The following is a 27,880-nucleotide window of genomic DNA, read 5'->3' as shown; positions in this document are numbered from 1 at the left end:
TGAAATCTCCATGAAAAGCTTGCTCCATTACCCACCTACCTTTCTGATCACCTAATTATAAGATGATGAAATGTTTCTCAGAAACTCTTCCTACCAAAATAAAGCTTACCAAATGCCCAGAACGAGGCAAGGAAAGCGAAAAGAGAGGGAAGGGGAGAAAGCGAAAAGTGAAAGTCGAAAGTGTTGTGCTAATTTTAAAGCCAAAAACTATGTCGAAATTGTGCTTTCTGCGCATGCCGAACTTTGCAAGCACCTGGCTGAAAAGGCCGCGGAGTGTACAACCTGGAAAAAACGGGTTTGTAGGGAGGTTTAGCTCTTAAACAGCACGACATTGACCAAAAAACCCCTCAACTAGCTTCAAAACGTGTTTTTCGGCCAAATCTCTAGCAGCCGAAGGGTTAATACGTATTTTACGAATGCGCATGCGTTCTGTACTAACTCTGCTTACCACATGAACAAGAACAAGGAATAAAATTCAGAACTATAGACTATCCTTAGTTTTCATTACACTAACAGAAGGAGCTACCGTAGTCAAGGGGTTAATCACAGATGGCTCAGGGACCGATTAATCTCTCCCTCTTTGGATCGAAAGTAGCACGGGGGACCCCAGGCAGAGTTTTTGCAATCATGATTTTTTTTTTTTTTTTTTTTTTTTCTCAAACCCTTTCATTACTATCTGGCAAAATACGTCCAACTTTATCCAGGGTCCCATCTTGTGACATCATCACTTTTAACGGTCAGGAACAGCTTTGTCCACTAACTTGTGCAGGGAGAAGAGATCTCTCAAACTATACCAGAATGAGCACAATTCAGTCAAGGAAACTGGAGAAACGGCCAAAAAAACCAATGTAACACTGACCTGAAATCTCCATGAAAAGCTTGCTCCATTACCCACCTACCTTATTGATCACCTAATTTTAAGATGATGAAATGTTTCTCAGAAACTCTTCCTACCAAAATAAAGCCTACCAAATGCCCAGAACGAGGCAAGGAAAGCGAAAAGAGAGGGAAGGGGAGAAAGCGAAAAGTGAAAGTCGAAAGTGTTGTGCTAATTTTAAAGCCAAAAACTATGTCGAAATTGTGCTTTCTGCGCATGCCGAACTTTGCAAGCACCTGGCTGAAAAGGCCGCGGAGTGTACAACCTGGAAAAAACGGGTTTGTAGGGAGGTTTAGCTCTTAAACAGCACGACATTGACCAAAAAACCCCTCAACTAGCTTCAAAACGTGTTTTTCGGCCAAATCTCTAGCAGCCGAAGGGTTAATACGTATTTTACGAATGCGCATGCGTTCTGTACTAACTCTGCTTACCACATGAACAAGAACAAGGAATAAAATTCAGAACTATAGACTATCCTTAGTTTTCATTACACTAACAGAAGGAGCTACCGTAGTCAAGGGGTTAATCACAGATGGCTCAGGGACCGATTAATCTCTCCCTCTTTGGATCGAAAGTAGCACGGGGGACCCCAGGCAGAGTTTTTGCAATTTGTTTTTTTTTTTTTTTCTCAAACCCTTTCATTACTATCTGGCAAAATACGTCCAACTTTATCCAGGGTCCCATCTTGTGACATCATCACTTTTAACGGTCAGGAACAGCTTTGTCCACTAACTTGTGCAGGGAGAAGAGATCTCTCAAACTATACCAGAATGAGCACAATTCAGTCAAGGAAACTGGAGAAACGGCCAAAAAAACCAATGTAACACTGACCTGAAATCTCCATGAAAAGCTTGCTCCATTACCCACCTACCTTTCTGATCACCTAATTATAGATGATGAAATGTTTCTCAGAAACTCTTCCTACCAAAATAAAGCCTACCAAATGCCCAGAACGAGGCAAGGAAAGCGAAAAGAGAGGGAAGGGGAGAAAGCGAAAAGTGAAAGTCGAAAGTGTTGTGCTAATTTTAAAGCCAAAAACTATGTCGAAATTGTGCTTTCTGCGCATGCCGAACTTTGCAAGCACCTGGCTGAAAAGGCCGCGGAGTGTACAACCTGGAAAAAACGGGTTTGTAGGGAGGTTTAGCTCTTAAACAGCACGACATTGACCAAAAAACCCCTCAACTAGCTTCAAAACGTGTTTTTCGGCCAAATCTCTAGCAGCCGAAGGGTTAATACGTATTTTACGAATGCGCATGCGTTCTGTACTAACTCTGCTTACCACATGAACAAGAACAAGGAATAAAATTCAGAACTATAGACTATCCTTAGTTTTCATTACACTAACAGAAGGAGCTACCGTAGTCAAGGGGTTAATCACAGATGGCTCAGGGACCGATTAATCTGTCCCTCTTTGGATCGAAAGTAGCACGGGGGACCCCAGGCAGAGTTTTTGCAATCTTGATTTTTTTTTTTTTTTTTTTTTTCTCAAACCCTTTCAAAACTATCTGGCAAAATACGTCCAACTTTATCAACGGTCCCATCTTGTGACATCATCACTTTTAACGGTCAGGAACAGCTTTGTCCACTAACTTGTGCAGGGAGAAGAGATCTCTCAAACTATACCAGAATGAGCACAATTCAGTCAAGGAAACTGGAGAAACGGCCAAAAAAACCAATGTAACACTGACCTGAAATCTCCATGAAAAGCTTGCTCTATTACCCACCTACCTTTCTGATCAACTAATTTTAAGATGATGAAATGTTTCTCAGAAACTCTTCCTACCAAAATAAAGCCTACCAAATGCCCAGAACGAGGCAAGGAAAGCGAAAAGAGAGGGAAGGGGAGAAAGCGAAAAGTGAAAGTCGAAAGTGTTGTGCTAATTTTAAAGCCAAAAACTATGTCGAAATTGTGCTTTCTGCGCATGCCGAACTTTGCAAGCACCTGGCTGAAAAGGCCGCGGAGTGTACAACCTGGAAAAAACGGGTTTGTAGGGAGGTTTAGCTCTTAAACCGCACCACATTGACCGAAAAACCCTCAACTAGCTTCAAAACGCGTTTTTTGGCCAAATCTCTAGGAGCCGAAGGGTTAATACGTATTTTACGAATGCGCATGCGTTCTGTACTAACTCTGCTTACCACATGAACAAGAACAAGGAATAAAATTCAGAACTATAGACTATCCTTAGTTTTCATTACACTAACAGAAGGAGCTACCGTAGTCAAGGGGTTAATCACAGATGGCTCAGGGACCGATTAATCTCTCCCTCTTTGGATCGAAAGTAGCACGGGGGACCCCAGGCAGAGTTTTTGCAATTTGTTTTTTTTTTTTTTTTTTCTCAAACCCTTTCATAAAAATATGGCAAAATACGTCCAACTTTATCAAGGGTCCCATCTTGTGACATCATCACTTTTAACGGTCAGGAACAGCTTTGTCCACTAACTTGTGCAGGGAGAAGAGATCTCTCAAACTATACCAGAATGAGCACAATTCAGTCAAGGAAACTGGAGAAACGGCCAAAAAAACCAATGTAACACTGACCTGAAATCTCCATGAAAAGCTTGCTCCATTACCCACCTACCTTTCTGATCACCTAATTATCAGATGATGAAATGTTTCTCAGAAACTCTTCCTACCAAAATAAAGCCTACCAAATGCCCAGAACGAGGCAAGGAAAGCGAAAAGAGAGGGAAGGGGAGAAAGCGAAAAGTGAAAGTCGAAAGTGTTGTGCTAATTTTAAAGCCAAAAACTATGTCGAAATTTTGCTTTCTGCGCATGCCGAACTTTGCAAGCACCTGGCTGAAAAGGCCGCGGAGTGTACAACCTGGAAAAAACGGGTTTGTAGGGAGGTTTAGCTCTTAAACAGCACGACATTGACCAAAAAACCCCTCAACTAGCTTCAAAACGTGTTTTTCGGCCAAATCTCTAGCAGCCGAAGGGTTAATACGTATTTTACGAATGCGCATGCGTTCTGTACTAACTCTGCTTACCACATGAACAAGAACAAGGAATAAAATTCAGAACTATAGACTATCCTTAGTTTTCATTACACTAACAGAAGGAGCTACCGTAGTCAAGGGGTTAATCACAGATGGCTCAGGGACCGATTAATCTATCCATCTTTGGATCGAAATTTGCACGGGGGACCCCAGGCATAGTTTTTGCATTCATGTTTTTTTTTTTTTTTTTTTTTCCTCAAACCCTTTCAAACTATCTGGCAAAATACGTCCAACTTTATCAACGGTCCCATCTTGTGACATCATCACTTTTAACGGTCAGGAACAGCTTTGTCCACTAACTTGTGCAGGGAGAAGAGATCTCTCAAACTATACCAGAATGAGCACAATTCAGTCAAGGAAACTGGAGAAACGGCCAAAAAAACCAATGTAACACTGACCTGAAATCTCCATGAAAAGCTTGCTCTATTACCCACCTACCTTATTGATCACCTAATTTTAAGATGATGAAATGTTTCTCAGAAACTCTTCCTACCAAAATAAAGCCTACCAAATGCCCAGAACGAGGCAAGGAAAGCGAAAAGAGAGGGAAGGGGAGAAAGCGAAAAGTGAAAGTCGAAAGTGTTGTGCTAATTTTAAAGCCAAAAACTATGTCGAAATTTTGCTTTCTGCGCATGCCGAACTTTGCAAGCACCTGGCTGAAAAGGCCGCGGAGTGTACAACCTGGAAAAAACGGGTTTGTAGGGAGGTTTAGCTCTTAAACAGCACGACATTGACCAAAAAACCCCTCAACTAGCTTCAAAACGTGTTTTTCGGCCAAATCTCTAGCAGCCGAAGGGTTAATACGTATTTTACGAATGCGCATGCCTTCTGTACTAACTCTGCTTACCACATGAACAAGAACAAGGAATAAAATTCAGAACTATAGACTATCCTTAGTTTTCATTACACTAACAGAAGGAGCTACCGTAGTCAAGGGGTTAATCACACAGGGCTCAGGGACCGATTAATCTCTCCCTCTTTGGATTGAAAGTAGCACGGGGGACCCCAGGCAGAGTTTTTGCAATCATTTTTTTTTTTTTTTTTCTCAAACCCTTTCAAAACTATCTGGCAAAATACCAACAACTTTATCCAGGGTCCCATCTTGTGACATCATCACTTTTAACGGTCAGGAACAGCTTTGTCCACTAACTTGTGCAGGGAGAAGAGATCTCTCAAACTATACCAGAATGAGCACAATTCAGTCAAGGAAACTGGAGAAACGGCCAAAAAAACCAATGTAACACTGACCTGAAATCTCCATGAAAAGCTTGCTCTATTACCCACCTACCTTATTGATCACCTAATTTTAAGATGATGAAATGTTTCTCAGAAACTCTTCCTACCAAAATAAAGCCTACCAAATGCCCAGAACGAGGCAAGGAAAGCGAAAAGAGAGGGAAGGGGAGAAAGCGAAAAGTGAAAGTCGAAAGTGTTGTGCTAATTTTAAAGCCAAAAACTATGTCGAAATTTTGCTTTCTGCGCATGCCGAACTTTGCAAGCACCTGGCTGAAAAGGCCGCGGAGTGTACAACCTGGAAAAAACGGGTTTGTAGGGAGGTTTAGCTCTTAAACAGCACGACATTGACCAAAAAACCCCTCAACTAGCTTCAAAACGTGTTTTTCGGCCAAATCTCTAGCAGCCGAAGGGTTAATACGTATTTTACGAATGCGCATGCGTTCTGTACTAACTCTGCTTACCACATGAACAAGAACAAGGAATAAAATTCAGAACTATAGACTATCCTTAGTTTTCATTACACTAACAGAAGGAGCTACCGTAGTCAAGGGGTTAATCACAGATGGCTCAGGGACCGATTAATCTCTCCCTCTTTGGATCGAAAGTAGCACGGGGGACCCCAGGCAGAGTTTTTGCAATCATGATTTTTTTTTTTTTTTTTTTTTTCTCAAACCCTTTCATTACTATCTGGCAAAATACGTCCAACTTTATCCAGGGTCCCATCTTGTGACATCATCACTTTTAACGGTCAGGAACAGCTTTGTCCACTAACTTGTGCAGGGAGAAGAGATCTCTCAAACTATACCAGAATGAGCACAATTCAGTCAAGGAAACTGGAGAAACGGCCAAAAAAACCAATGTAACACTGACCTGAAATCTCCATGAAAAGCTTGCTCCATTACCCACCTACCTTTCTGATCACCTAATTATAAGATGATGAAATGTTTCTCAGAAACTCTTCCTACCAAAATAAAGCCTACCAAATGCCCAGAACGAGGCAAGGAAAGCGAAAAGAGAGGGAAGGGGAGAAAGCGAAAAGTGAAAGTCGAAAGTGTTGTGCTAATTTTAAAGCCAAAAACTATGTCGAAATTGTGCTTTCTGCGCATGCCGAACTTTGCAAGCACCTGGCTGAAAAGGCCGCGGAGTGTACAACCTGGAAAAAACGGGTTTGTAGGGAGGTTTAGCTCTTAAACAGCACGACATTGACCAAAAAACCCCTCAACTAGCTTCAAAACGTGTTTTTCGGCCAAATCTCTAGCAGCCGAAGGGTTAATACGTATTTTACGAATGCGCATGCGTTCTGTACTAACTCTGCTTACCACATGAACAAGAACAAGGAATAAAATTCAGAACTATAGACTATCCTTAGTTTTCATTACACTAACAGAAGGAGCTACCGTAGTCAAGGGGTTAATCACAGATGGCTCAGGGACCGATTAATCTCTCCCTCTTTGGATCGAAAGTAGCACGGGGGACCCCAGGCAGAGTTTTTGCAATTTTTTTTTTTTTTTTCTCAAACCCTTTCATTACTATCTGGCAAAATACGTCCAACTTTATCCAGGGTCCCATCTTGTGACATCATCACTTTTAACGGTCAGGAACAGCTTTGTCCACTAACTTGTGCAGGGAGAAGAGATCTCTCAAACTATACCAGAATGAGCACAATTCAGTCAAGGAAACTGGAGAAACGGCCAAAAAAACCAATGTAACACTGACCTGAAATCTCCATGAAAAGCTTGCTCCATTACCCACCTACCTTTCTGATCACCTAATTATAAGATGATGAAATGTTTCTCAGAAACTCTTCCTACCAAAATAAAGCCTACCAAATGCCCAGAACGAGGCAAGGAAAGCGAAAAGAGAGGGAAGGGGAGAAAGCGAAAAGTGAAAGTCGAAAGTGTTGTGCTAATTTTAAAGCCAAAAACTATGTCGAAATTGTGCTTTCTGCGCATGCCGAACTTTGCAAGCACCTGGCTGAAAAGGCCGCGGAGTGTACAACCTGGAAAAAACGGGTTTGTAGGGAGGTTTAGCTCTTAAACAGCACGACATTGACCAAAAAACCCCTCAACTAGCTTCAAAACGTGTTTTTCGGCCAAATCTCTAGCAGCCGAAGGGTTAATACGTATTTTACGAATGCGCATGCGTTCTGTACTAACTCTGCTTACCACATGAACAAGAACAAGGAATAAAATTCAGAACTATAGACTATCCTTAGTTTTCATTACACTAACAGAAGGAGCTACCGTAGTCAAGGGGTTAATCACAGATGGCTCAGGGACCGATTAATCTCTCCCTCTTTGGATCGAAAGTAGCACGGGGGACCCCAGGCAGAGTTTTTGCAATCATGATTTTTTTTTTTTTTTTTTTTTCTCAAACCCTTTCATTACTATCTGGCAAAATACGTCCAACTTTATCCAGGGTCCCATCTTGTGACATCATCACTTTTAACGGTCAGGAACAGCTTTGTCCACTAACTTGTGCAGGGAGAAGAGATCTCTCAAACTATACCAGAATGAGCACAATTCAGTCAAGGAAACTGGAGAAACGGCCAAAAAAACCAATGTAACACTGACCTGAAATCTCCATGAAAAGCTTGCTCCATTACCCACCTACCTTTCTGATCACCTAATTATAAGATGATGAAATGTTTCTCAGAAACTCTTCCTACCAAAATAAAGCCTACCAAATGCCCAGAACGAGGCAAGGAAAGCGAAAAGAGAGGGAAGGGGAGAAAGCGAAAAGTGAAAGTCGAAAGTGTTGTGCTAATTTTAAAGCCAAAAACTATGTCGAAATTGTGCTTTCTGCGCATGCCGAACTTTGCAAGCACCTGGCTGAAAAGGCCGCGGAGTGTACAACCTGGAAAAAACGGGTTTGTAGGGAGGTTTAGCTCTTAAACAGCACGACATTGACCAAAAAACCCCTCAACTAGCTTCAAAACGTGTTTTTCGGCCAAATCTCTAGCAGCCGAAGGGTTAATACGTATTTTACGAATGCGCATGCGTTCTGTACTAACTCTGCTTACCACATGAACAAGAACAAGGAATAAAATTCAGAACTATAGACTATCCTTAGTTTTCATTACACTAACAGAAGGAGCTACCGTAGTCAAGGGGTTAATCACAGATGGCTCAGGGACCGATTAATCTCTCCCTCTTTGGATCGAAAGTAGCACGGGGGACCCCAGGCAGAGTTTTTGCAATTTTTTTTTTTTTTTTCTCAAACCCTTTCATTACTATCTGGCAAAATACGTCCAACTTTATCCAGGGTCCCATCTTGTGACATCATCACTTTTAACGGTCAGGAACAGCTTTGTCCACTAACTTGTGCAGGGAGAAGAGATCTCTCAAACTATACCAGAATGAGCACAATTCAGTCAAGGAAACTGGAGAAACGGCCAAAAAAACCAATGTAACACTGACCTGAAATCTCCATGAAAAGCTTGCTCCATTACCCACCTACCTTTCTGATCACCTAATTATAAGATGATGAAATGTTTCTCAGAAACTCTTCCTACCAAAATAAAGCCTACCAAATGCCCAGAACGAGGCAAGGAAAGCGAAAAGAGAGGGAAGGGGAGAAAGCGAAAAGTGAAAGTCGAAAGTGTTGTGCTAATTTTAAAGCCAAAAACTATGTCGAAATTGTGCTTTCTGCGCATGCCGAACTTTGCAAGCACCTGGCTGAAAAGGCCGCGGAGTGTACAACCTGGAAAAAACGGGTTTGTAGGGAGGTTTAGCTCTTAAACAGCACGACATTGACCAAAAAACCCCTCAACTAGCTTCAAAACGTGTTTTTCGGCCAAATCTCTAGCAGCCGAAGGGTTAATACGTATTTTACGAATGCGCATGCGTTCTGTACTAACTCTGCTTACCACATGAACAAGAACAAGGAATAAAATTCAGAACTATAGACTATCCTTAGTTTTCATTACACTAACAGAAGGAGCTACCGTAGTCAAGGGGTTAATCACAGATGGCTCAGGGACCGATTAATCTCTCCCTCTTTGGATCGAAAGTAGCACGGGGGACCCCAGGCAGAGTTTTTGCAATTTGTTTTTTTTTTTTTTTTTCTCAAACCCTTTCATTACTATCTGGCAAAATACGTCCAACTTTATCCAGGGTCCCATCTTGTGACATCATCACTTTTAACGGTCAGGAACAGCTTTGTCCACTAACTTGTGCAGGGAGAAGAGATCTCTCAAACTATACCAGAATGAGCACAATTCAGTCAAGGAAACTGGAGAAACGGCCAAAAAAACCAATGTAACACTGACCTGAAATCTCCATGAAAAGCTTGCTCCATTACCCACCTACCTTTCTGATCACCTAATTATAAGATGATGAAATGTTTCTCAGAAACTCTTCCTACCAAAATAAAGCCTACCAAATGCCCAGAACGAGGCAAGGAAAGCGAAAAGAGAGGGAAGGGGAGAAAGCGAAAAGTGAAAGTCGAAAGTGTTGTGCTAATTTTAAAGCCAAAAACTATGTCGAAATTTTGCTTTCTGCGCATGCCGAACTTTGCAAGCACCTGGCTGAAAAGGCCGCGGAGTGTACAACCTGGAAAAAACGGGTTTGTAGGGAGGTTTAGCTCTTAAACAGCACGACATTGACCAAAAAACCCCTCAACTAGCTTCAAAACGTGTTTTTCGGCCAAATCTCTAGCAGCCGAAGGGTTAATACGTATTTTACGAATGCGCATGCGTTCTGTACTAACCGTTGTTTGTTTTGCTGGGAAAAAGGAACAGATAATGTTTTCCCAGCAACACTGAAAAACACCTGAAAATGCCTTAATAACATTTATTTTCATTAACTGGGGCATAATAATAGATTTTACAACAAATTGGTCGTTGGGTGCCCCTGCTCTTCTTTACTACTAGAAAGCGTCATACAAACAACGTTATCCATAACGGAATTGCAAAGAAACTGGAAAGTCCTGATACTGCTGAGATTTTGTGACTCCTACCAACCACGTGCTTCCAGGGCCGTAGCCAGAAAAAAATTATGACTACGGCAATGTCCATGATTAAATTCTCTTCGTAGGTGTTTATGATGAGTACATTTTAAAGAGAACGCTGGAATCACGCTTTATTTTAAAATATCAATATTCTGCATGTCAAATCTTGAAATTTCAATATTCTGCATGTCAAATCTTGAAATTTCAATATTCTGCATGCCATATCTTGAAATTTCAAGATTCTGCATGTCTTATCTTGAAATTTCGATATTCTGCATGCCATATGTTGAAATTTCAATATTCTGCATGTCAAATCTTGAAATTTTAAGATTTGGTAACTCACGGCTGGTAACTCACTCAGGCATAACTCACTCAGGCATAACTCACTCGCCTTAACTTACACCTTTGGTTAATCCGACAAAATGAAGCGTCCCACAGCACAGTGCAATTAACAGCATAGATTTCCTGGAAATCAGGGAAGCTGAAATGTGCTTAGCTGACCGCTCCCTACAAAGGGCTTTTCAGGATCAACCGGCTCAACGGGATAGGACCGAATGAAATCGATACGCGACAGTAGAATATCATAAATAAAAATTCTAACCTAAAAGGGATCCCCTATAAGCTTGAGTTTGAACGTCATCGTCTTTTCACTCAGGTAAGAAGCGGCGGTTTATCTTTTATTCTGTTAACCGAATGAAAGAAAGTTTTTGCATAATGTAGCGTCGAAATCTCAGAGAATTTTATGTCTGCTGTGACGTCACTTGACACACCCGGGCCTCCACGTAAAAACCGTTTTCAATTAACTCATTCATATGTTTTTGATGAGTGCCTGGTGTTAAGCCAAAGCGACCTAAAACCAACCATAACATAAAATTGTTTTTAGAACTCAAATGTCTAGATCAGGTTCGACTTGCTCGTACGAAATCGTCGTACAAGGCTGGGCAAGGGTAGTTTCAGCAGGATCTTTTATATTACATGAATAATTTGACTCATTTGAACCTTTGATTTATCTCTTCGTTTCCTTACTACGCCATAAAGTTCAGTCAACGTTTCATCAGTGTCTGAGCTGTCAGTCAACGATGTCAAGAGCCATTTCGCGGGATTCACAATTTCGCGACAAATATGAGCTCGCGTTTCATTCTGATGGGGACATCTTTCGATATTTTTCCACATTTAGTTTGAAATTCATAGAAATTGAAATATCACATTAATTTCCCCACCCAACCCATGCAACATGTTTTTTTTAAATTTAGCCCGTTTGCGGGGAAAGTACCTATTCAGAAACCGGAAGTGTTTTGATTGCATGGAGGGTTTTTACCTGTCTTGTTTTCGTATTTAAGAATGGTTCATTCAGGATTCAGGCCAACACTAATTTAGTTCGATTGCATCCTCTCAAGAAGACCTGTAAAGGTAAGATCTGAACGAAGACTTAAATATTAGAATTTAGAATTTAAGGTAAATTGTTATGTTTACCTGAGAATCTAGTACTGTGAGCAAGAAATGATCACTTTTTACCCGATCTTGACACCGCTTGACATTGTCTCGATCCACTAGTCAGTCAGTAAAGCGCATCTTTATTTGAATGTTTGAGCCGGAAGGAACCTAGCTGAAAATAATTTATCTCTTTCAGGTTTTCTAAAGCGGCTTCAAAGCCAGAGTGTTCAATTCTAGCGGAATCTCGATGATGCGAAGACTAAGGTACTGTAACTTCGTGTGAGATGCAAATGAGTAGTGTTTTGTCTCGACAGTGATATGCTAAATCCTCGACGATGAAAATGATTTGTCGTTTGTACCATGGCTTTCACGCTCTTTAGGACAGAACGATTTTAAAACTTGTTCTTCACCCAAATCACTTTGTATCACTGATGCAAAATATTTTTTTCGCGAAATTTGTTCGTTGCATTCAGTTGAGTTCATTATTTCTCCAAGTAAATAAATGGTCACGAGCTTTCTTAGAAAGTAGCTTATTATGTCAATTAAGGAAAGCTTTTCCACGACGGTAACTTTAAATATTTGAGACATTGCCGACCTCATTCGACTCCCTTAAACGGCTGCCAATTTTGTATTGCTTTCTTGTAAATCTTGAAAGGAGTGATTATTTTGTCAAAGTAAATAAATGGTCACGAGCTTTCTTAGAAAGTCGCTTGTTATGTCACTAGGTTATGTCAATTAAGGAAAGCTTTTCCACGTAACTTTCAATATTTGAGACATTGCCGACCTCATTCGACTCCTTTGAACGGCTGCCAATTTTGTATTGCCTTCTTGAAAATCTTGAAAGGAGTGAAAAATTTTTTATTTACGCTGTTGTAAATGAATGAATTTGTAATCGTGCCAACGCATTATTGTTCAGGATATTCGACACTGTCTGCTCCTTAGAATAATAAACCTACTCTGAGAAACCGGATTGGGGGGGGGGGGGAATTCGCATATGAGGGGGTATTGGGATGCTCGTCCGAAAAGGGGCAAAAAAAGACGAATCTGGGCTTAGCCTAGGCTTTTTAACCCCTACAAGAAATCTTATTTAAAACGTATTAAATATACACAGGAGCCCATCTTTATATTTCTCCGAGCACAGCTCTAAATAAGGAGACCTTCACGGCTACATATCATGGCGTTTTGCCCAGAACACCCTAAGTGAGACCAAAATCCGAAAATTACACCCCCCGGCGACACAACGAGCAACCCTACCCTTTTCATATTGGAGTCCCTCTCCCGGGTGAGAAACTTCCTCTGAGAAAGACGATCTTTCCATTATTGTGGAGAGTATCACCCGCCTTTGATCAAAGTACTCGACGCTTTGTGTTTCCTACACCAAATCTGACAAATATAACTGATATATTTGGTTTACTCCGTCCAAGAATAAGTTGACTTCCTGAGTGAATAGCTTGGCTGTTTGCCCACCGAATAAGGGCGTCCTTCATAACTTGATATCCGTGCTCATTGTATCAGGCAACTCATATATCACGTTTTTATGCCTTCCGGCCGTTCAGGTCTAACGAGGAAATCACTTGTTCTCTAGAGGAACGTGAACAGGAACCCATGGCTACAGACGCAATTGCATCAGATAATTATAGAGAAAGACAAAACGTTACAGACAGTGGAAACGACATTGGTGAGTGTAGCATGAAAAGATCGGTTTGAAAAGGTTTGGATGAGAAAACGCCACTCTGTCTCCCGGAAGAGCATTCAGTCCCCAGTGGCATGGGTAGCTAAATTGGTGGGAACAGAGTTGAACCAAACATCTTATTATCGTGTGATTTCGAAGTTGTTCTTTTGTCAAGACTGAAAATCAAGACGACATATACGAGAATCAGAACACCCAAGTTCAGTGGCTTTTATGAGCAACAATAGTAAGCTAATAAGCCCCGTACGGTGCGTTTTCCATTTTGGTACATTTCTCTGCCGCTCTCGTCGCGTGTTGAAACAGACATGAAATGTCCAAATTTGAGGTTTAGCGAGCGCCCGAAGAACTGAAGCGCTCAAATTTCTCTCTAATCTGTCTCATCGCTCATGTCAGTTTAATTCCGGGCCCGGGAAGTTGCTCTACAATTCACAACCCGAAAAACTTGGAATTATCGCCAAATGATAGGAATAACGCAAAGTTATATTTTCACATGAAATCCTAGCCGTCCTATAGGGAATTTAAGCAAAGACGACGGCTACGGCAAGGTAACAAGGCAAGTCTTAGAATTTGATTGGTTAAAAAAATGGAAAATAAACGTGCTGCACGTGCACCAGGAATTTCCGTGCATTTATTTTTTTGCCGTACTCCACAAAACAACAACGTGAAATCACCGAATTTTAGGTTTTGACGACAACGTGAGCATATACCAATAAATTAAAACATTCATTTTCTCAGTTTTGACTTTAAAACTGCGTTGGTACCCCTCCAGTTAGTACAGGATAGCTCGCCCGTATTGTACAGAGTGAACAAGACGGAATAATCGAGAAATATTTGCGGTAGCACTAAGTTATAACCGGGAGTTTAAGAAACGACAACGGGTAGTACGGCTACCGTAACGGCAACGCCAGAAAGCAATAACATATCGGTTTTAGAGTTGAAAATGGGTCGTGCTGCACGTGTTACACGCCTTTTTGTACATTTCATACGCGCACTCTACACGACGACAACGCGAAGCAAACAAATTTAGGGCTTTGACGACAACTTGGGCATAGAAAAGTGAATCTTTCATTCTCTCTCCTTACTTCAAAACCGTTCGTACCAATACAGTTATAGGATATTTTGCAACTGAATATTGTAAGAGGCAAACGAGATGAAATAATCCGGAAATTCTTAAGATCGACATCCCAAAGTTATTTTGAAGTGACGTTCTCATCATTGCCGTAGCCGCGGTGTTAAACTCCCGCAACTAATCTCGTACCCATATCTTATTATCCCGCAACGTCACAGAACGAGATCTTCATTGCGTTACATTAAGGTCCTTCAAGCTGTCTTAACCTTGTTTTAAATCTCATATATATAGACATGGATGTCCTGTTCAAAAGAGGAAACCTAACTGATGAAGACATCAGGAACATAATCAATGATGTTTCCAGCTACCCAGAAGACAAGAAAACGTTACTGGAAATACTTGCTTTGGATGACGAGGGAACAGATAGTGTCGATGGTGCTTCCATCAGCAACACATGTACAAGTCGCATTGCAATTAAGAAGGATTTCACTTATGTGGGTCTGTTGGCAGCAGCAGAAAACAGACCCTTCACACAGAGGGATGTTTTGTTTAGGCACTGCCTTAAGAATCCAGGTAAGCGATGTTAGAAGGTCAGTTCGTTTCTGTTTGCCTGTGCTGTGACTGCATTGAATGGATCCGCAGAAAATATAAAACAAAGAACGAATGAGACACATGAACCATAGGCAAAACTGAAAGGGCAAAGTGGCACGCGGTTGAAATAAATCGATTTATACTCATCTCAGTTCGACCAAAAACGCCTCCAATAGACCATCGGCTAACTCAATTTTGTACCCAATTCAAATCCTCTGGGAATAAAACGTTTTGTTCCAACAATTTCCGTATCATTTAAATGTGAATGCTTCATTGTCATGCAAATTCAACACACAAAGAATCTTAACCCCGAGAGATTTGAATTGGGTACAACATTGAGTTAGCCAAATTGGTCCATTCGCAAAAAAAAAAAAAATCTTGATCCACGTGCCGCCCACAAACCAATTGCTAACTTGAAAGGCTACGAATGCGGAGTTTTAACCCTTTCAGCCCCGATAGTGCCAAATGGCACTTATAGATTTTACTCTGTCTAACGCCAGACGATTTTACTCGTCGATGGGGAACCCCTCGGGGCTTAAAGGGTTAAGTTATTGTTGAATGTTAAGGAATTTTTTGGAGAGGCCAATTCTTGGTTTGCATCCACGTGATGAGACGGCCATGCTGATGTACAAAACAATAGAAAATGGCCCCACAAGTTTTGCATAATAAGAGAGTCAAATTCCCAAAGGTCATTGGCCACCGTGCCGTGACGTCAGATGAAAACCATCAATTTTCCCAATCCCTTAATGCAATATGTTTTCTGGGGTTCTTTAAATACAATTACTCTTGGGATTGTAAGGGCCGATTTACACGGTACGATTTTTGCCACATGCGGCAAGCTTACGACAGGCCTACAACATTTTTAGTATTGTCGTGTGCCGCGTTAAAAAAAATGTCGTAGCATCTTGGAACTTGGTTTAAAACGCTGCTACAATCGAAAGTCACATCCTACGCCTGTGGTAAGCTCATCGCATGCGACTAAAATCGTACCGTGTAAATCTGTCCTAAGAGAAAAGTTCTCTTTGTTAGACGGCGCCAATTCACAGTTTCATCGCCACTTCTGGCTTTTCTTAAGTGTGTTATACTAATCGGGCATTCAACAGTTTCTCTCGGTTTACAATTGACTGAGTCGGGTATCACTTTACAAAACAATGTCACTTGTCCAATAATTTTTATGTAATATTTCAAAACTGACAAAAATCGTCCAACAATAGAAGTGTAACGGAAAGGATGGTGTCACGTCACGAAGATGCTAAAATTTATGGTTTGTCTTTTTAGTAATTAGTATTGGAAATATTATAAACACGAGTGCATTTCGTGATTTGTGGGCCGCTACGGCTCGCGCAATTTCATAAGTTTCAAAATCTCATGAGTGATCTCATGAAATTCAAGAGCAAGCTGATACGATTGTTTAAAATTATGTAGTTAACAAATTACTCCATCGCTGTGTTTCCATAGCAACTTCCGTATTGCCTTCTGACTCTATAACCTTTTTGTGCATTCGTCATTTACCAATCAGAAACGTGATCTGTCTTAAAGAATTCTTGCGTTTCTCATTGGTCAATGACGAATGCATAAATAGGTTATAGAGTGCAATACGGAAGTTGCTATGGAAATACAGCAATGAAGTAATTTTGTTAGGTATATAATAAAAAAAAAAACCGTATCAGCTTGCTCTTGAATTCCGCGATTTATGGTCTCGTGCCCATAAATCACGGAATGCATTCGCTTTTATACGATTTCCTACACTTATTATATAAAGCGGGTTATTGCAATCAGCTTAATTCAAGCAAGTTGAAGAACCATGCAGATCCATGTCTTCTTCTCGTATAGGTGTAATACCTTCTTGCATCTTGGCAAGAGGTAGCAGAGCTTTTGCAGCTTATGGTAAGGCTTTAAAGAGCGGTAAGACACTGGATAAACGCATCAAAGTCATTCTGATTGGCCAGGAAGGGGCTGGAAAGACTAGTCTCGGCAGATCACTAAGGGGCGAACCCTTTAACATCAATGAACAACAAACAGGCGGAATTCAAATTCATGACCCTCGTGTAAATGCAACCGAAGGGCCCTGGCAGTTTCCTCGACGAAAGTACAGCTCTGTTGCCCAGCAAAGGACAGATGCTCAAAACAATACAGCAGGTTTGTTGAGTTGGTGCTTTTCCCTTCTTTCTAGGTTTTTTACCTAACGCATAACAACAAATAATTGCTTTGGCCAATTCCATCGCAACAGGCGCAGTAGTCGATCAAAGAAGTCAATCATCACACTAAACAATACACAGGCGGCCGGAACTGAGTGCGAGTACAAGAAATCTCGTCATTTTATTCACCGAGGTTAACATATGTTATCTATTTCATTATTATTATTATTATTATTATTATTATTATTATTATTATTATTATTATTATTATTATTATTATTAGTATTATTATTATTAGTATTATTATTATTAAGACGTTATACCGGTACATTATTACACTGGGTGCCAAGTCTAATCACGTGACCTCAGGTATCCAGTACCTTTCTCAAGATTCTCGACGTTCCTGGCAAACAGGCTTTCTGCAGAGCTGAGAAATTCAATGCACAATCTAGTTGTTCTTGATACTTTTCAAAGTCTCTGCTTACAGTGCCCAAGGCCCCATGCAATCACGATTAGAATAACCTTCACACTTTTACACCACAAGATTCGACCAATTTCATACCGCAAATCATAGCATTGTAATTTTGACCGCCGTATTACAAATAAAAAGAACAAAAGCAATGCAGTCCACACTTAATTTTGATAAACATCGCAAAGTATGCCTTTAAGTCGAAGCTTCAATTACGTCTTTGAAGAAACAGAGTTAGACGAGTTAACGTTGGAATTTCAGTGCTTGTACCCGGTAAGCCTGAGTCTAACCACTCTATCGAGTTTCTTTGTAAACAGTAGTTCCTTTTCTGATTATTTCAGTTTAACAATCCATCCAACACCCATACGAGTTAACATCGGCCTTTGTGCATGTTTAGGCGAAGAGTTTCATATATGTTTATGTATACCCTAGATTGAACTAAAAGCTAGGGGGCAAAAGAATGCTTCGTCGTGACTGGCCACTGATTGCATTTCAGACCCTGTTCACGTGGATGGAAACTGTTTCACATCTCAGAAACCCTTGGAAAATGAAGACGTTGGAGCAATTTCAAAAGAGATTGCGGCCAGTGTACTTGAAGAAAGCCCTGAACTCGACGAAGTGGATTCATCAAGTGGAATATGGCCAGTCATCTGGGAGATGTGTGGCAAAGGCCTTGACCGCGCTCTGCATCCAATATTCATGTCGCCAGATGCTATTTACCTATTGGTGTTTGATCTTTCAAAGGATATGCGAGACCTAGAAGCGAATGAGGGCGATTCCAGTTTCGACCACATCGTGAAATACGTAGACATGATTCATTCAATGGGACATGCGCACACAAACCATGATGGCGTTTCTTCCCCTATCTTTCTCATCGGCACTCGAGCTGATTGTGAACAGTCTAGAGAAAAAATGAAGCGTCTCTGTGACAGACTTTGTAAAAATCCTCTCATAGAGGAACACGTTCTTGAACAGTTTACTGTTGACAATACACAAGCCGGTCAAGCCACCGAGAAAGAAGACTTCGAAGTTGTCCGCTTGCGGCGAAAGATACTGGAAGCTGCAAAGTCGTTGCCGCACATCAAGAAAGAGATTCCTTTGCGCTGGCTGGGAATAGAGAGCACGATTGAGGAACAAATTAGAAATGATGTGAAGTTTATGTCTAAAGGAAACTTTATGGCGAACATTTGCACCGTCGAGGATAGGAAAGATGTTGACGAAATATTACACTTTCTTCATAATCGCGGCACGATTGTCTGCCACGATTATCGGGAAGAAGGATTGGTTGTACTAGATCCACAGTGGTTGTTGAACATCATCCACCAAATACTTAACGTAGAGACAAGCGAGAATGAAAGCATGAAACTTCGAAGGCATCGAACGATGCTTCAAGAGAAAGGTATCCTGACAGACGAAAGCATTGACATTATTTGCCAAAGTCTTGGCGTTAGCAACATTAAGCAATCCCTTATCTTGATCATGGAAAATTTCAATCTTATTTGTCCTTTGGAAAACAAATCGCGGTTCCTCGTTCCTTGCATGCTGAGTAGCATACCGGAAAGGGAAATCATCCCGGATACAGATAATGGTGGCCCAAGGCCACTATACCTCACCTTTAAGACTCAGTATGTTCCAGTGGGATTATTCCCTAAACTTCTTTCGCTGTTTCGAGAATGGGCAGCGTCCAAAACGTCTTGCGAACAGCAGCGGACGTACGCAAACGCAGCTTGCTTCATTTTGCAAGACAAGAATTTTCTTGGCTTTGTCTGCTACGGCAGTGTGATAAAATTACAAGTTTGGTCGCAAGGAGAATCAAACCGAGCTTCGAGTTGCCTCCCAGAGGTTTTGAGGTGAGAGAAAATTCATTCCAAATTAATTAAGACTTACTATTTCAAGCAATAAAAACAACAACAAAGACAGAGACAAAACGCCAAACTCGGATTTTTCCCCAGGCGTCTTTGCAACTCCTTACAGATATGTCCAGGATTGAGATGCCTGCTAATGATTTGCTAATGACTTGTCCTCTTACCCGCCTCAACTCTAACGTTTATTCTGTCTTTCTGTGTAGAAACACATGCGGTAAATTGCTCAAAATGTCCCCTAAAACTCTGCTCCAGAAGTTAACATAAACAGCCATGAAAACACTAACTTAAAAAAAAAAAAAAAAGAAGAATTAAGGCCAATGTTAATGCTGCCTTTGAAAGTACGTTTTTGACGGCTAGCCTTGACAGGACAACTCGTGACGTTTCATTAAACTGCAGAATAGGCCGGCTTCGTATTCTCACGGTTAGACTGGATCTAGCGTGAAATGGAGGCTAATGCGGGCGATGGGGGGAGGGGGAGGGGAAATAACTTGCATGTGGAAAGAGTCCTCTGCTGTAGTTACCATTTCATGCTCTATTTAACCCAACCGTTAGACTGGGCCACTTTCAAAAACACCATAATACTCTTTGTTTGCCCTCCCAAGATGTTGCATGAGCGCTGTTTTTATTTTCTCTTGGGTCCATTGTAAGTCCCAAAAGAAACTGGAAACAACGCCCATGCAAAACTTTGGAGGGTAAACAAAGAGTATTATGGTATTTATGAAAGTGGCTTTTACGAAACTGGTCTATTGAACGGGGAAGACCTTAGACAGCAATGACCAGTACCAAGGTTGCTGACCAGCGGCTTTCGTTAAAACAATGGTTTGCTGGGGGTGCTCAGTCTCGCGGGCTCAGAAAACCTGGTTGTGGTCATTGTTATTTAAGGTTTTTCATTGTACGGAGTATAACGTCAGCTGGAAGCTAAGGCACTAGTGACTGCCTAAGTTTATCCCTCAAATAAGTACCACTAGCAAAAGAGCCCCTGATGCGTTAGTTACGATTCACGCATCGACCGATGAGAGTGCAGCCAGATATGAAAGCATCGCTCTCAATACAGAGCACTGTTAAGTCACCCAATCCTGAAACACTTGTTAATGATGACGAATGTCACTTTTTAATTACTATAGGGACATAGTGTTTTAAATAATAAATGCGTGTTTTGTTTTTCTTTCCTTAACAACCTAGCCACTTGCAGAGGAGCCTGGCAACCATTCGAGATTCCTGTCACTGGCTGCGTCACATCTCCTGGGATTTAAGTATCCGTTGTTCTTTGTGCGGGCAAAAGGAAGTCCCCACAACCGGGTTGTGTCTTCGGCATGGCAGACAAGGATGCTTACATGAAGATTGTGCACACTTCATGCCTTTGAAGGACCGTCAGTATTATTGTCCACACGCTAAAGGTCTGGACACCATCATACCTGACGAAGCTTACCATGACTGGTTATTGGTGAGTGTATGCATTTGCATAGATTGTTTTAAAAGGTTAGAAACGGTTACAAAATGTGGAGGCAGTAAGCGACCCACTGGTTACTGCGTCGGCCTTGAGATTCGGAGCTGCCAGGCTCAATCTGAGGGCGCTCTCCATTTGTCAGAACTCGCTGGCCAGACCCTCGCAGTGTGCAAAGAAAATGCAACAATTTGAAGAAACACTTGCACGAGGTAGTCCTGCCAAATGCCCGGTCTGTCAGTTTTGTCAAATGGAAAGCACCCTTAGACTGTCCTGACCACAGGTTGAATTTAATCCTGCTGGACCCAGATTCGACTTCTTGACTGCACTTGTAAAATAGCCAGCTGTTCTGCCTCCGGCCATTGGGATTCTTAAAGTTGTTGCTTCCTTGATTACGTTTTATTGGCCCTGAAAAGACCTACTTAAGTATGTCTGTATTAATGCATATGCTGCGAGTAAAAGAAATGGCGATTAATTAACAGTTATTCGCCGAAGGCGAAGTGATTATCGGTAAATATTCACCGAGACGAAGTGGGCGTTCTCGTGAAGTGATTTAATAGCAGTGTTGATAGGTAAAATGAAAATTTATAATGAAAGAAAAACAAAAATGAACAAAAAAACAACTCGTGTTACAATCCATCAGAACTGCACTCTAAATTTAGGCAGTGAGAACTAAGTAATTTTTCATATTATTGACTATGCAAGATGCGAGTTCATTAATCAAAAATCCCGAAATATTCCAGTGCTGCATGCTAAATCAGTATACAAACGCGATGCATTCTCAAGTGATCGGGTCGCCGACGTCATTTTCGTCGACCCGGCGACTCAACTGCTTGAAACGAAGGCTTGAAATTTTGCCCTTTTAGTGATAAAGAAAACACTTTCGAAATGTAATAGAAACAGGAAATGAACTTTGAATCCAAGCAGTCATTTAACTTCTTATTTTCTCTTGTTAGTTCACATAGGGCATGGGTATCATGAACATCCAAGGATCAGTTCAAAATAATTTTTAATTTTTGCAGGCTTTGGAGAACAACAACAACATTCAGAAGTCTACACATCCTTCAAGTAAGTGAATGACTTATAATAATAATTGTCGCTGCTAATCGCTGTCGCAAAGTACAGCAACGACGCAGCTCAACAAGGTCGAACCGAAAGCATACAATGGTGCCTCTGGCAGCCGCTATACGGTCCATGTGTGACCTTGGAGCACAGCTTACAGCCAGCTGGAATCGGCTGTATGCTGGTTTTTGCCGAGGGGGGAAAACCGGAGAACCCGGAGAAAAACCCTCGAAGCAGAGAAGAGAACCAACACAAACTCAACCCACTTATGGCGTCTGGCCCGGATCACTCACCTCGGCCACATTGGTGGGAGGTGAGTGCTCTCACCACTGCGCCATCCCTGCTTTCTCCAACCCGCACCAAATGTTTTTGTTGCGCGACAAACGTGAAAAACGGGAGACATCGACCCAAACTTGCACGAAACAATATTGCGCGCCAAGTTGAGGGTGTTTGTATCGCGTATTTCGCCGCCTTAATGGACAAAAACAATAGCTTTGCACGCCCTGCACGTGCATCTTTTCATTTTTGTCTATTTCTTGGCCGTCGTCAGCAAATCAACAACGTCATAGGGAGAACATCAGCGCTTGAGGATAAATCTTCATTTTCTCGCCTAAATTGAGCGCCGTTCATAGTAGTTTATCTCTTGAGGGTTTGCCACACCTTTGCCACGTTGAAATGCTTGGAATAGTCGCGAAGCGATTATAATAACGCGAATTCTCATTTAACGACGATGTTATCGTTGCCGTTGCCGTCGTCATTGGTAAAGCTCCCTAATGTTAGGCACCCGTTGGTACCGTGCCAATAAGGTTATCGTGTCCAGGTGATCTGGTGACGTAATTCGGAGGACTGGGGAGAAACATTTTAACGCCGTATCCCACAACCGCGCGCGGCCTTATTTTTTAATTCAACATGGCAGAGGCTAGATCTCGTAGTAATAGGAAATGTGGTGGACACAGAATAATCTGTTGAGTTTTTGCGATGGAAGGTACTGCAGGGTGTTTGGAAACAACATCTAAGGCCGCGCGCGGTTGTGGGATACGGCGTTGAAATTTTTCTTCCGGGTCCTCCAAATTACGTCACCAGATCACCTGGGTAAAGCGGGATCTAAAGAGCCTTCACAAATTTCCTTAACAGACGGTTTCTTTTTATTATACCTCGTTGTTCACGTTGGACGTGTCCTATAGTCAGGGCTCAAGGATAGAGAGGATGAAAATGGTTTCAAAACTTAGGAAAAACTTCTTACTTAGAATTTAATCAAAATTTTTTTTCCTTAGCTAAGCCGTCAGCCGTCAAGGGCCAATTTACACAGGACAAATCAAAAATACAAGTTACTCTTTTGTCCGTTGAATGGGGATCATCAAAAGGCGGTCTGCCAACTGTCAACAGATTGTTAGCTACAGAGCTGGCAAAAAGCCCTAAACTTGAAGTCACTCTTTATGTGTCAGTGTGTTGTGAAGAAGACGAGAGAGAGGCAAACAGCTACGGAATTAAGGTTGTCAAAGCGAAGAAACGACCGGGCTATGAAGCGCTCGACTGCCTTGGCTTTCGTCCTTTAGAAGGATTTTTAATGGACGTTGTTATCGGACACGGCGTTAAACTCGGTAAGCAAGCGCAGCTGTTGAAGGAGTTTTATCCAAACTGTGTCTGGGTTCAGTTTGAGCATACCGCGCCGGAGGAACTCGCTATGTTCAAGAACTACGATTGCAACATCTCTATTGGCGAGGAGAAACATGATACAGAGGTAAAACTGAGCGAGATGGCGGACCTCGTGGTTGCTGTGGGACCAAAGCTAGCCGAAGTGTTCCGAACGTATCTCCGGCCTTACCCGGAAAAGGACGTGTTTGAAATCATTCCGAGCCCCAGCATCTTCCGAGAATTTGACAATTGCGAGCAGGCGGAACACGACGGAGAGAAGTTCAACGTGTTGGTTTTTGGTCGAGGCGACAAAGAAGATTTCGAGCTGAAAGGATACGACATACCACCGAAAGCGATCGCGGAGTTAAATGATCACAGATATCATTTATACTTTGTTGGCGCCGCCAGGGGAGATATGGAAAACGTGGCTGAGCGACTGCTTCAAAATGGGATCTCCAAAAGTCAACTTACAGTTTGCAGATTCATTGAAAATAGAGAAGACTTAGCCAAACGGTTATGTCAAGTGGATCTCGCTCTTATGCCTTCTAAAACTGAAGGTTTTGGTTTGACTGCCTTAGAAGCACTCACAGCTGGATTGCCAATTCTTGTCGGTGCTAATTCAGGGTTTGCTGAAGCCATGAAGAAGATTGAGAAATCTGGTGTTGCTTCTTCATGTATTGTGGAATCTGAAGACGCCAAGGCCTGGGCCACAGCAATCCGGGCCGTTAAGGATATGGACAGAAGACGCAGGCTAAATGACGCAACTACCTTAAAAGCTAACTTCGAAAAGACATTCAACTGGTCACTGCAGTGTCGAGATCTTATTAAGAAGATTCTTGTTCTGGTACAAGGTAAGGACGTTTGTAATGTTCAAAACCAATTTAAATAGACTTTCAGGCGGAAATATCCACAACGATTTTAATGCTTTAAATTGGATAGCCCTAAATCAGAATTCATTATACTAGGAGAGCAGCCGGATGTCGATTTTGAGGAGGGAAAAAAACCGATGTACTCTAAGAAAAACCCTCAGAGTCAGATTGAGATTGACTCAAAGTCAGGTCACTTACGACCTCGTGTCCAGTGTTGAATCCGGGTCGCAGAGGTGGGCGGCACCTTTGATAACCGGTAAGCTACTCTGAATCTCCTCGACACTTTGAAAAAGACGTGAAACCTTAAAACAGATCGCCTCTTGTGCTTACGGCTATACTTTCCAGTGACCCTTGACGAAAAGACAATAAGAACCGTAAAGAGGAGCAGGTGTAGTTTAGTTAGTGAATTCGTGGCTTTCGGACCGAAATGTCCCCAGTTCGATCCTTGGTGACTTCAACGTCTGTTTCGACTTTCCCCTGATCTGAGTAGCTGTAGCTTCAGATTTCGTAAAATGGAGCACTGACAGAGGGGGGCGGGGGGGGGGGGGGGGTAAAGTGCGCACCGTCGGCTTGATTCCATTGATGCCAGCCTCGTAGCTGAAGGAACTACCAACGTTAAATAAAGCGACTTTACCTTTAGTGCCTTTTAACATCGTTGCCACATACTTAAATGAATACGCAATATCTGGTTTTTCAGGTAAGCGAAATGAGGATGAGGGCAGCCAAAGCAAGACAGAGGACAAGGAGATAGATACACCAGACAGCGCATTGGCAAAAGAATCTTCACAAGTCATTATCATGGTATGCCTTATCTAAATTGTAAGGGGCATGCATAATACTCATCAATGGGGCTTTTTTAGGGACGAATGGATTAACAACACCTATTGTAGGTCTACTCAATAGCTATGCCCCCCTTTGACCCTCTCCCTCCTGAGAGTGATGCTTATAAATTTTACTCTGTTAACGCCAGACGATCTTACTCGTCAACGGAGGCCGCTTCAGTGGGACAAAGGGTTAACAGCATCTACAACCCTGGACAAGATTTCTTTGGACACCTTTAACAATGACTGCAAAAGTTGCTTTAACTCAAGGTTTACCTTATAATTTATAGTAATTCTCCTCATAGGGGTCTCTCAAGTGCCCTCCACCTTTCCCAAAGCTCTCCCAAGCAATATCGAAACAAACTGTAGCATTTCTGAATGTTTCCCGGATTCCAATCAACATTAGAGAGCTTTAGATTCTAGTACGAGAACGACTACGAGTACGAGATTTGCTCATAGAACAACAGTGGGCGCGCGCAAACCAGCGTCATTTGGGCGGGAAAAACGTGATACCGTTGTCATTTTAGTGCGAGGTTTTTGCAAAAATGTTCTCGCATCAAAACAATTCAGCAACACGGTAGCACTTTTGACATTTTTCGATCAGCAAGAAAGCTCAGCTACCAGCAATAAGAATAACTGAGCAACCTATGCTGCCAACAAAGAGTAAGATTAATCGACCGAGTTAGAAATTTTCTAACTATTTTCGCTAAAAACGGGTAGTCAAATCTCGTTCTCGTCCTCGCCCTAGAATCTAAAGCTCTCTATTGTTATTGGTATGGGGACTAGGTGTCCATTAAACCGGGCAAGCACTATTGACTTGATTGTCCAAAATTTTGTCCAGGATTGTAGGTCCCCTTTAAATTAAGGAGCTATACTTCTCTTGCTTTGCGAATACTATCGCGATTGGAATGAGTGAGTTCGAGCGGAATAACTGTAATGTCGTAAGAGGTGTGATCATAAGTGAGGACGTGTTCCGAGACCGTGGTAGGTTCGCAGAAGTTGGTCGGTTTGCCGACCGATCTATGATGTTCGTTAAAACGGTCTTCAGGTCGTCGTAGTTTGGTTTCCCAATGTACTGCTCATTTACGGCAACGATTACATTGTACCATTTTTTTTTAAATTGTAGCCAACGTAATGTGCGGGAAATCAATGTTTCCTGGAAACTTTACAGGCCATTTCCGAGTTCATGTCTGCCTCCTTTTCAAACCGAGTGAAAGTGCGAAGTTTTTTTTTGTGAAAATTAATGTGTAAAGTAGAACAAATTACCATCACGAAGACGTCTCACTTAGACTCGCTTTGAAGAGGATGCAGTCATGAACTCGAAAATGGCCTATTTAGAACCAGTGACCTCTTGATGACTAGTTTGAAAACATTTCTATGCTTCCTCTACTTTCTTTAGGAGGATGCTCAACCCATGAACTCCCAAGAGGTACCAAAGCCACAAGAAAGGTATTAATATGTTACGTAGCTATGGTGACATTGTTAGACTCGCACCATGGCCCGATTGTTCAAAAGCCGATTAACGCTAATCCCAGATTAAAGATTAACCAAGGAGTTTATTTCTCTACTCCCAAATGCTGTTTAACTCTGATATCCGGCAAAACGTTACACAAGAAGAAGTCAATGTTGAAAAACAAAAATAAGCAAAAGAAACTTTCACCAACAAACAAACGTTTACACTAATCCTCGGCTTTCGAACAACCGGGCCCAGATCTTAAAAAGCCCAGTTCTTTCTAAGTTACCAAAAGTTTTTTTTGCGAAAGGCAAAGAAATAGAGTACTATAAAGGACAAGAAAAAGTACTTTTAGTAATGACAATCGTTTCGGTTAGAACTTCTGTCGTTCCGTTAGTTATTCAGCTGTGTGGTAGATACTAAAACAATTAGTCACCACAGGGTTGGTGAAAAATAGTAGGTATCTCCCTTCACAATGGTAAATAATTTTAATTTTATCCATTAACAGACAAACTGTAGTGCACAGAAGATCTAGACCCAAGGAAGAAAACCATTACATGGAAACTTCGAAGAAACAGCGGAAAGAAGATATCAGGAAATTCATCAGCCAAAGGAAACCTTTGGTCTCCATATTTGTATTCTTGGCGTTCGCTCTTGTGCTTCTAGTTTGTCTCCTTTGAGTTTTGACATGGATGTCTCAGGTGTTATGGGGGGGGGGGGGGGGGGGGGACAGAAGTTTTGGCTATAAATTCCGCCACCGTCGTTTGGTGAATGGCACAGTATTTTGCGCTCGAAACCAATCACATCAACCAGTATTGCTCCCAAAAATGTAAACAGCAATTGCGCCCGAGAAGGAATGAACCAATGGAACGCCATTTTTTGGTTGTTCCAGAATTGGTAGAATTTGGGCGTACCTCGGGAAGTGGTCCTAAAACCACTTGGCGAGGTACGCCCAAATTCTCATTTCCATGTTAGCAGGGGGATTTTTCCGATTTAAATTTCGGGAATTCCGTAAGGTTTCATTTGCACTAACCCGACCCGAGGCACCACGCATCGGCATAATTGTTTAGACATTTAGAGACGTAAGCTTAATGTGAGTACGAGACAAGAGAAATAAAGCAAGTTGGACCATTCAATCCCACTGATTGAAGCAGTCCAAGTGGACCACTTTCAAACGCAGTCTCAAACATTCTGGTCGGACAGACCTTGTTTTTATTATTTCCTAGAGTTTAATTTTCTGAGTTCGCCTTTTTGCTGAAGAGACTCCTTTTAAAGCAGGA

At 41.8% G+C, this 27,880-nt stretch overlaps 1 protein-coding gene across 2 annotated transcripts; it reads left to right on the top strand.

Annotated features, from left to right (window-relative positions):
* Nucleotides 1-10,673: 10,673 nt before the first annotated feature.
* On the top strand, nt 10,674-27,341 carry LOC138023993 (uncharacterized). 2 transcript variants are annotated; one of them, XM_068871082.1, is made up of 13 exons: nt 10,674-10,715; nt 11,401-11,470; nt 11,691-11,758; nt 13,051-13,172; nt 14,545-14,826; nt 16,678-16,983; nt 17,948-19,301; nt 20,499-20,760; nt 21,783-21,828; nt 23,097-24,308; nt 25,024-25,127; nt 26,547-26,596; nt 27,109-27,341. In XM_068871082.1, the coding sequence occupies exons 3-13, from the start codon at nt 11,742-11,744 to the stop codon at nt 27,278-27,280; spliced, it is 3,927 nt and encodes a 1,308-aa protein (XP_068727183.1). In that variant the 5' UTR covers nt 10,674-10,715; nt 11,401-11,470; nt 11,691-11,741; the 3' UTR covers nt 27,281-27,341. The 2 variants fall into 2 exon arrangements, with proteins under 2 accessions (XP_068727183.1, XP_068727184.1); XM_068871083.1 differs by lacking the exon at nt 10,674-10,715 and having other exon boundaries at nt 11,158-11,470; nt 13,080-13,172.
* Nucleotides 27,342-27,880: the final 539 nt, after the last annotated feature.

The sequence above is a fragment of the Montipora capricornis genome, chromosome 11 (assembly GCF_036669925.1).
Source record: "Montipora capricornis isolate CH-2021 chromosome 11, ASM3666992v2, whole genome shotgun sequence".
In the NCBI taxonomy this organism is placed as follows: Eukaryota; Metazoa; Cnidaria; class Anthozoa; order Scleractinia; family Acroporidae; genus Montipora; species Montipora capricornis.
Note: the sequence above shows the minus strand (reverse complement) of the source record. Positions and strands in the feature narration are given on the sequence as shown.

Excerpts from the sequence above, each read along its gene's own strand:
- LOC138023993 (XM_068871082.1), top strand. Across the intron at positions 13,173-14,544 it reads AGACAGTGGAAACGACATTG|ACATGGATGTCCTGTTCAAA; the intron begins GTGAGTGTAGCA and ends TCATATATATAG. Across the intron at positions 20,761-21,782 it reads CTTACCATGACTGGTTATTG|GCTTTGGAGAACAACAACAA; the intron begins GTGAGTGTATGC and ends TAATTTTTGCAG.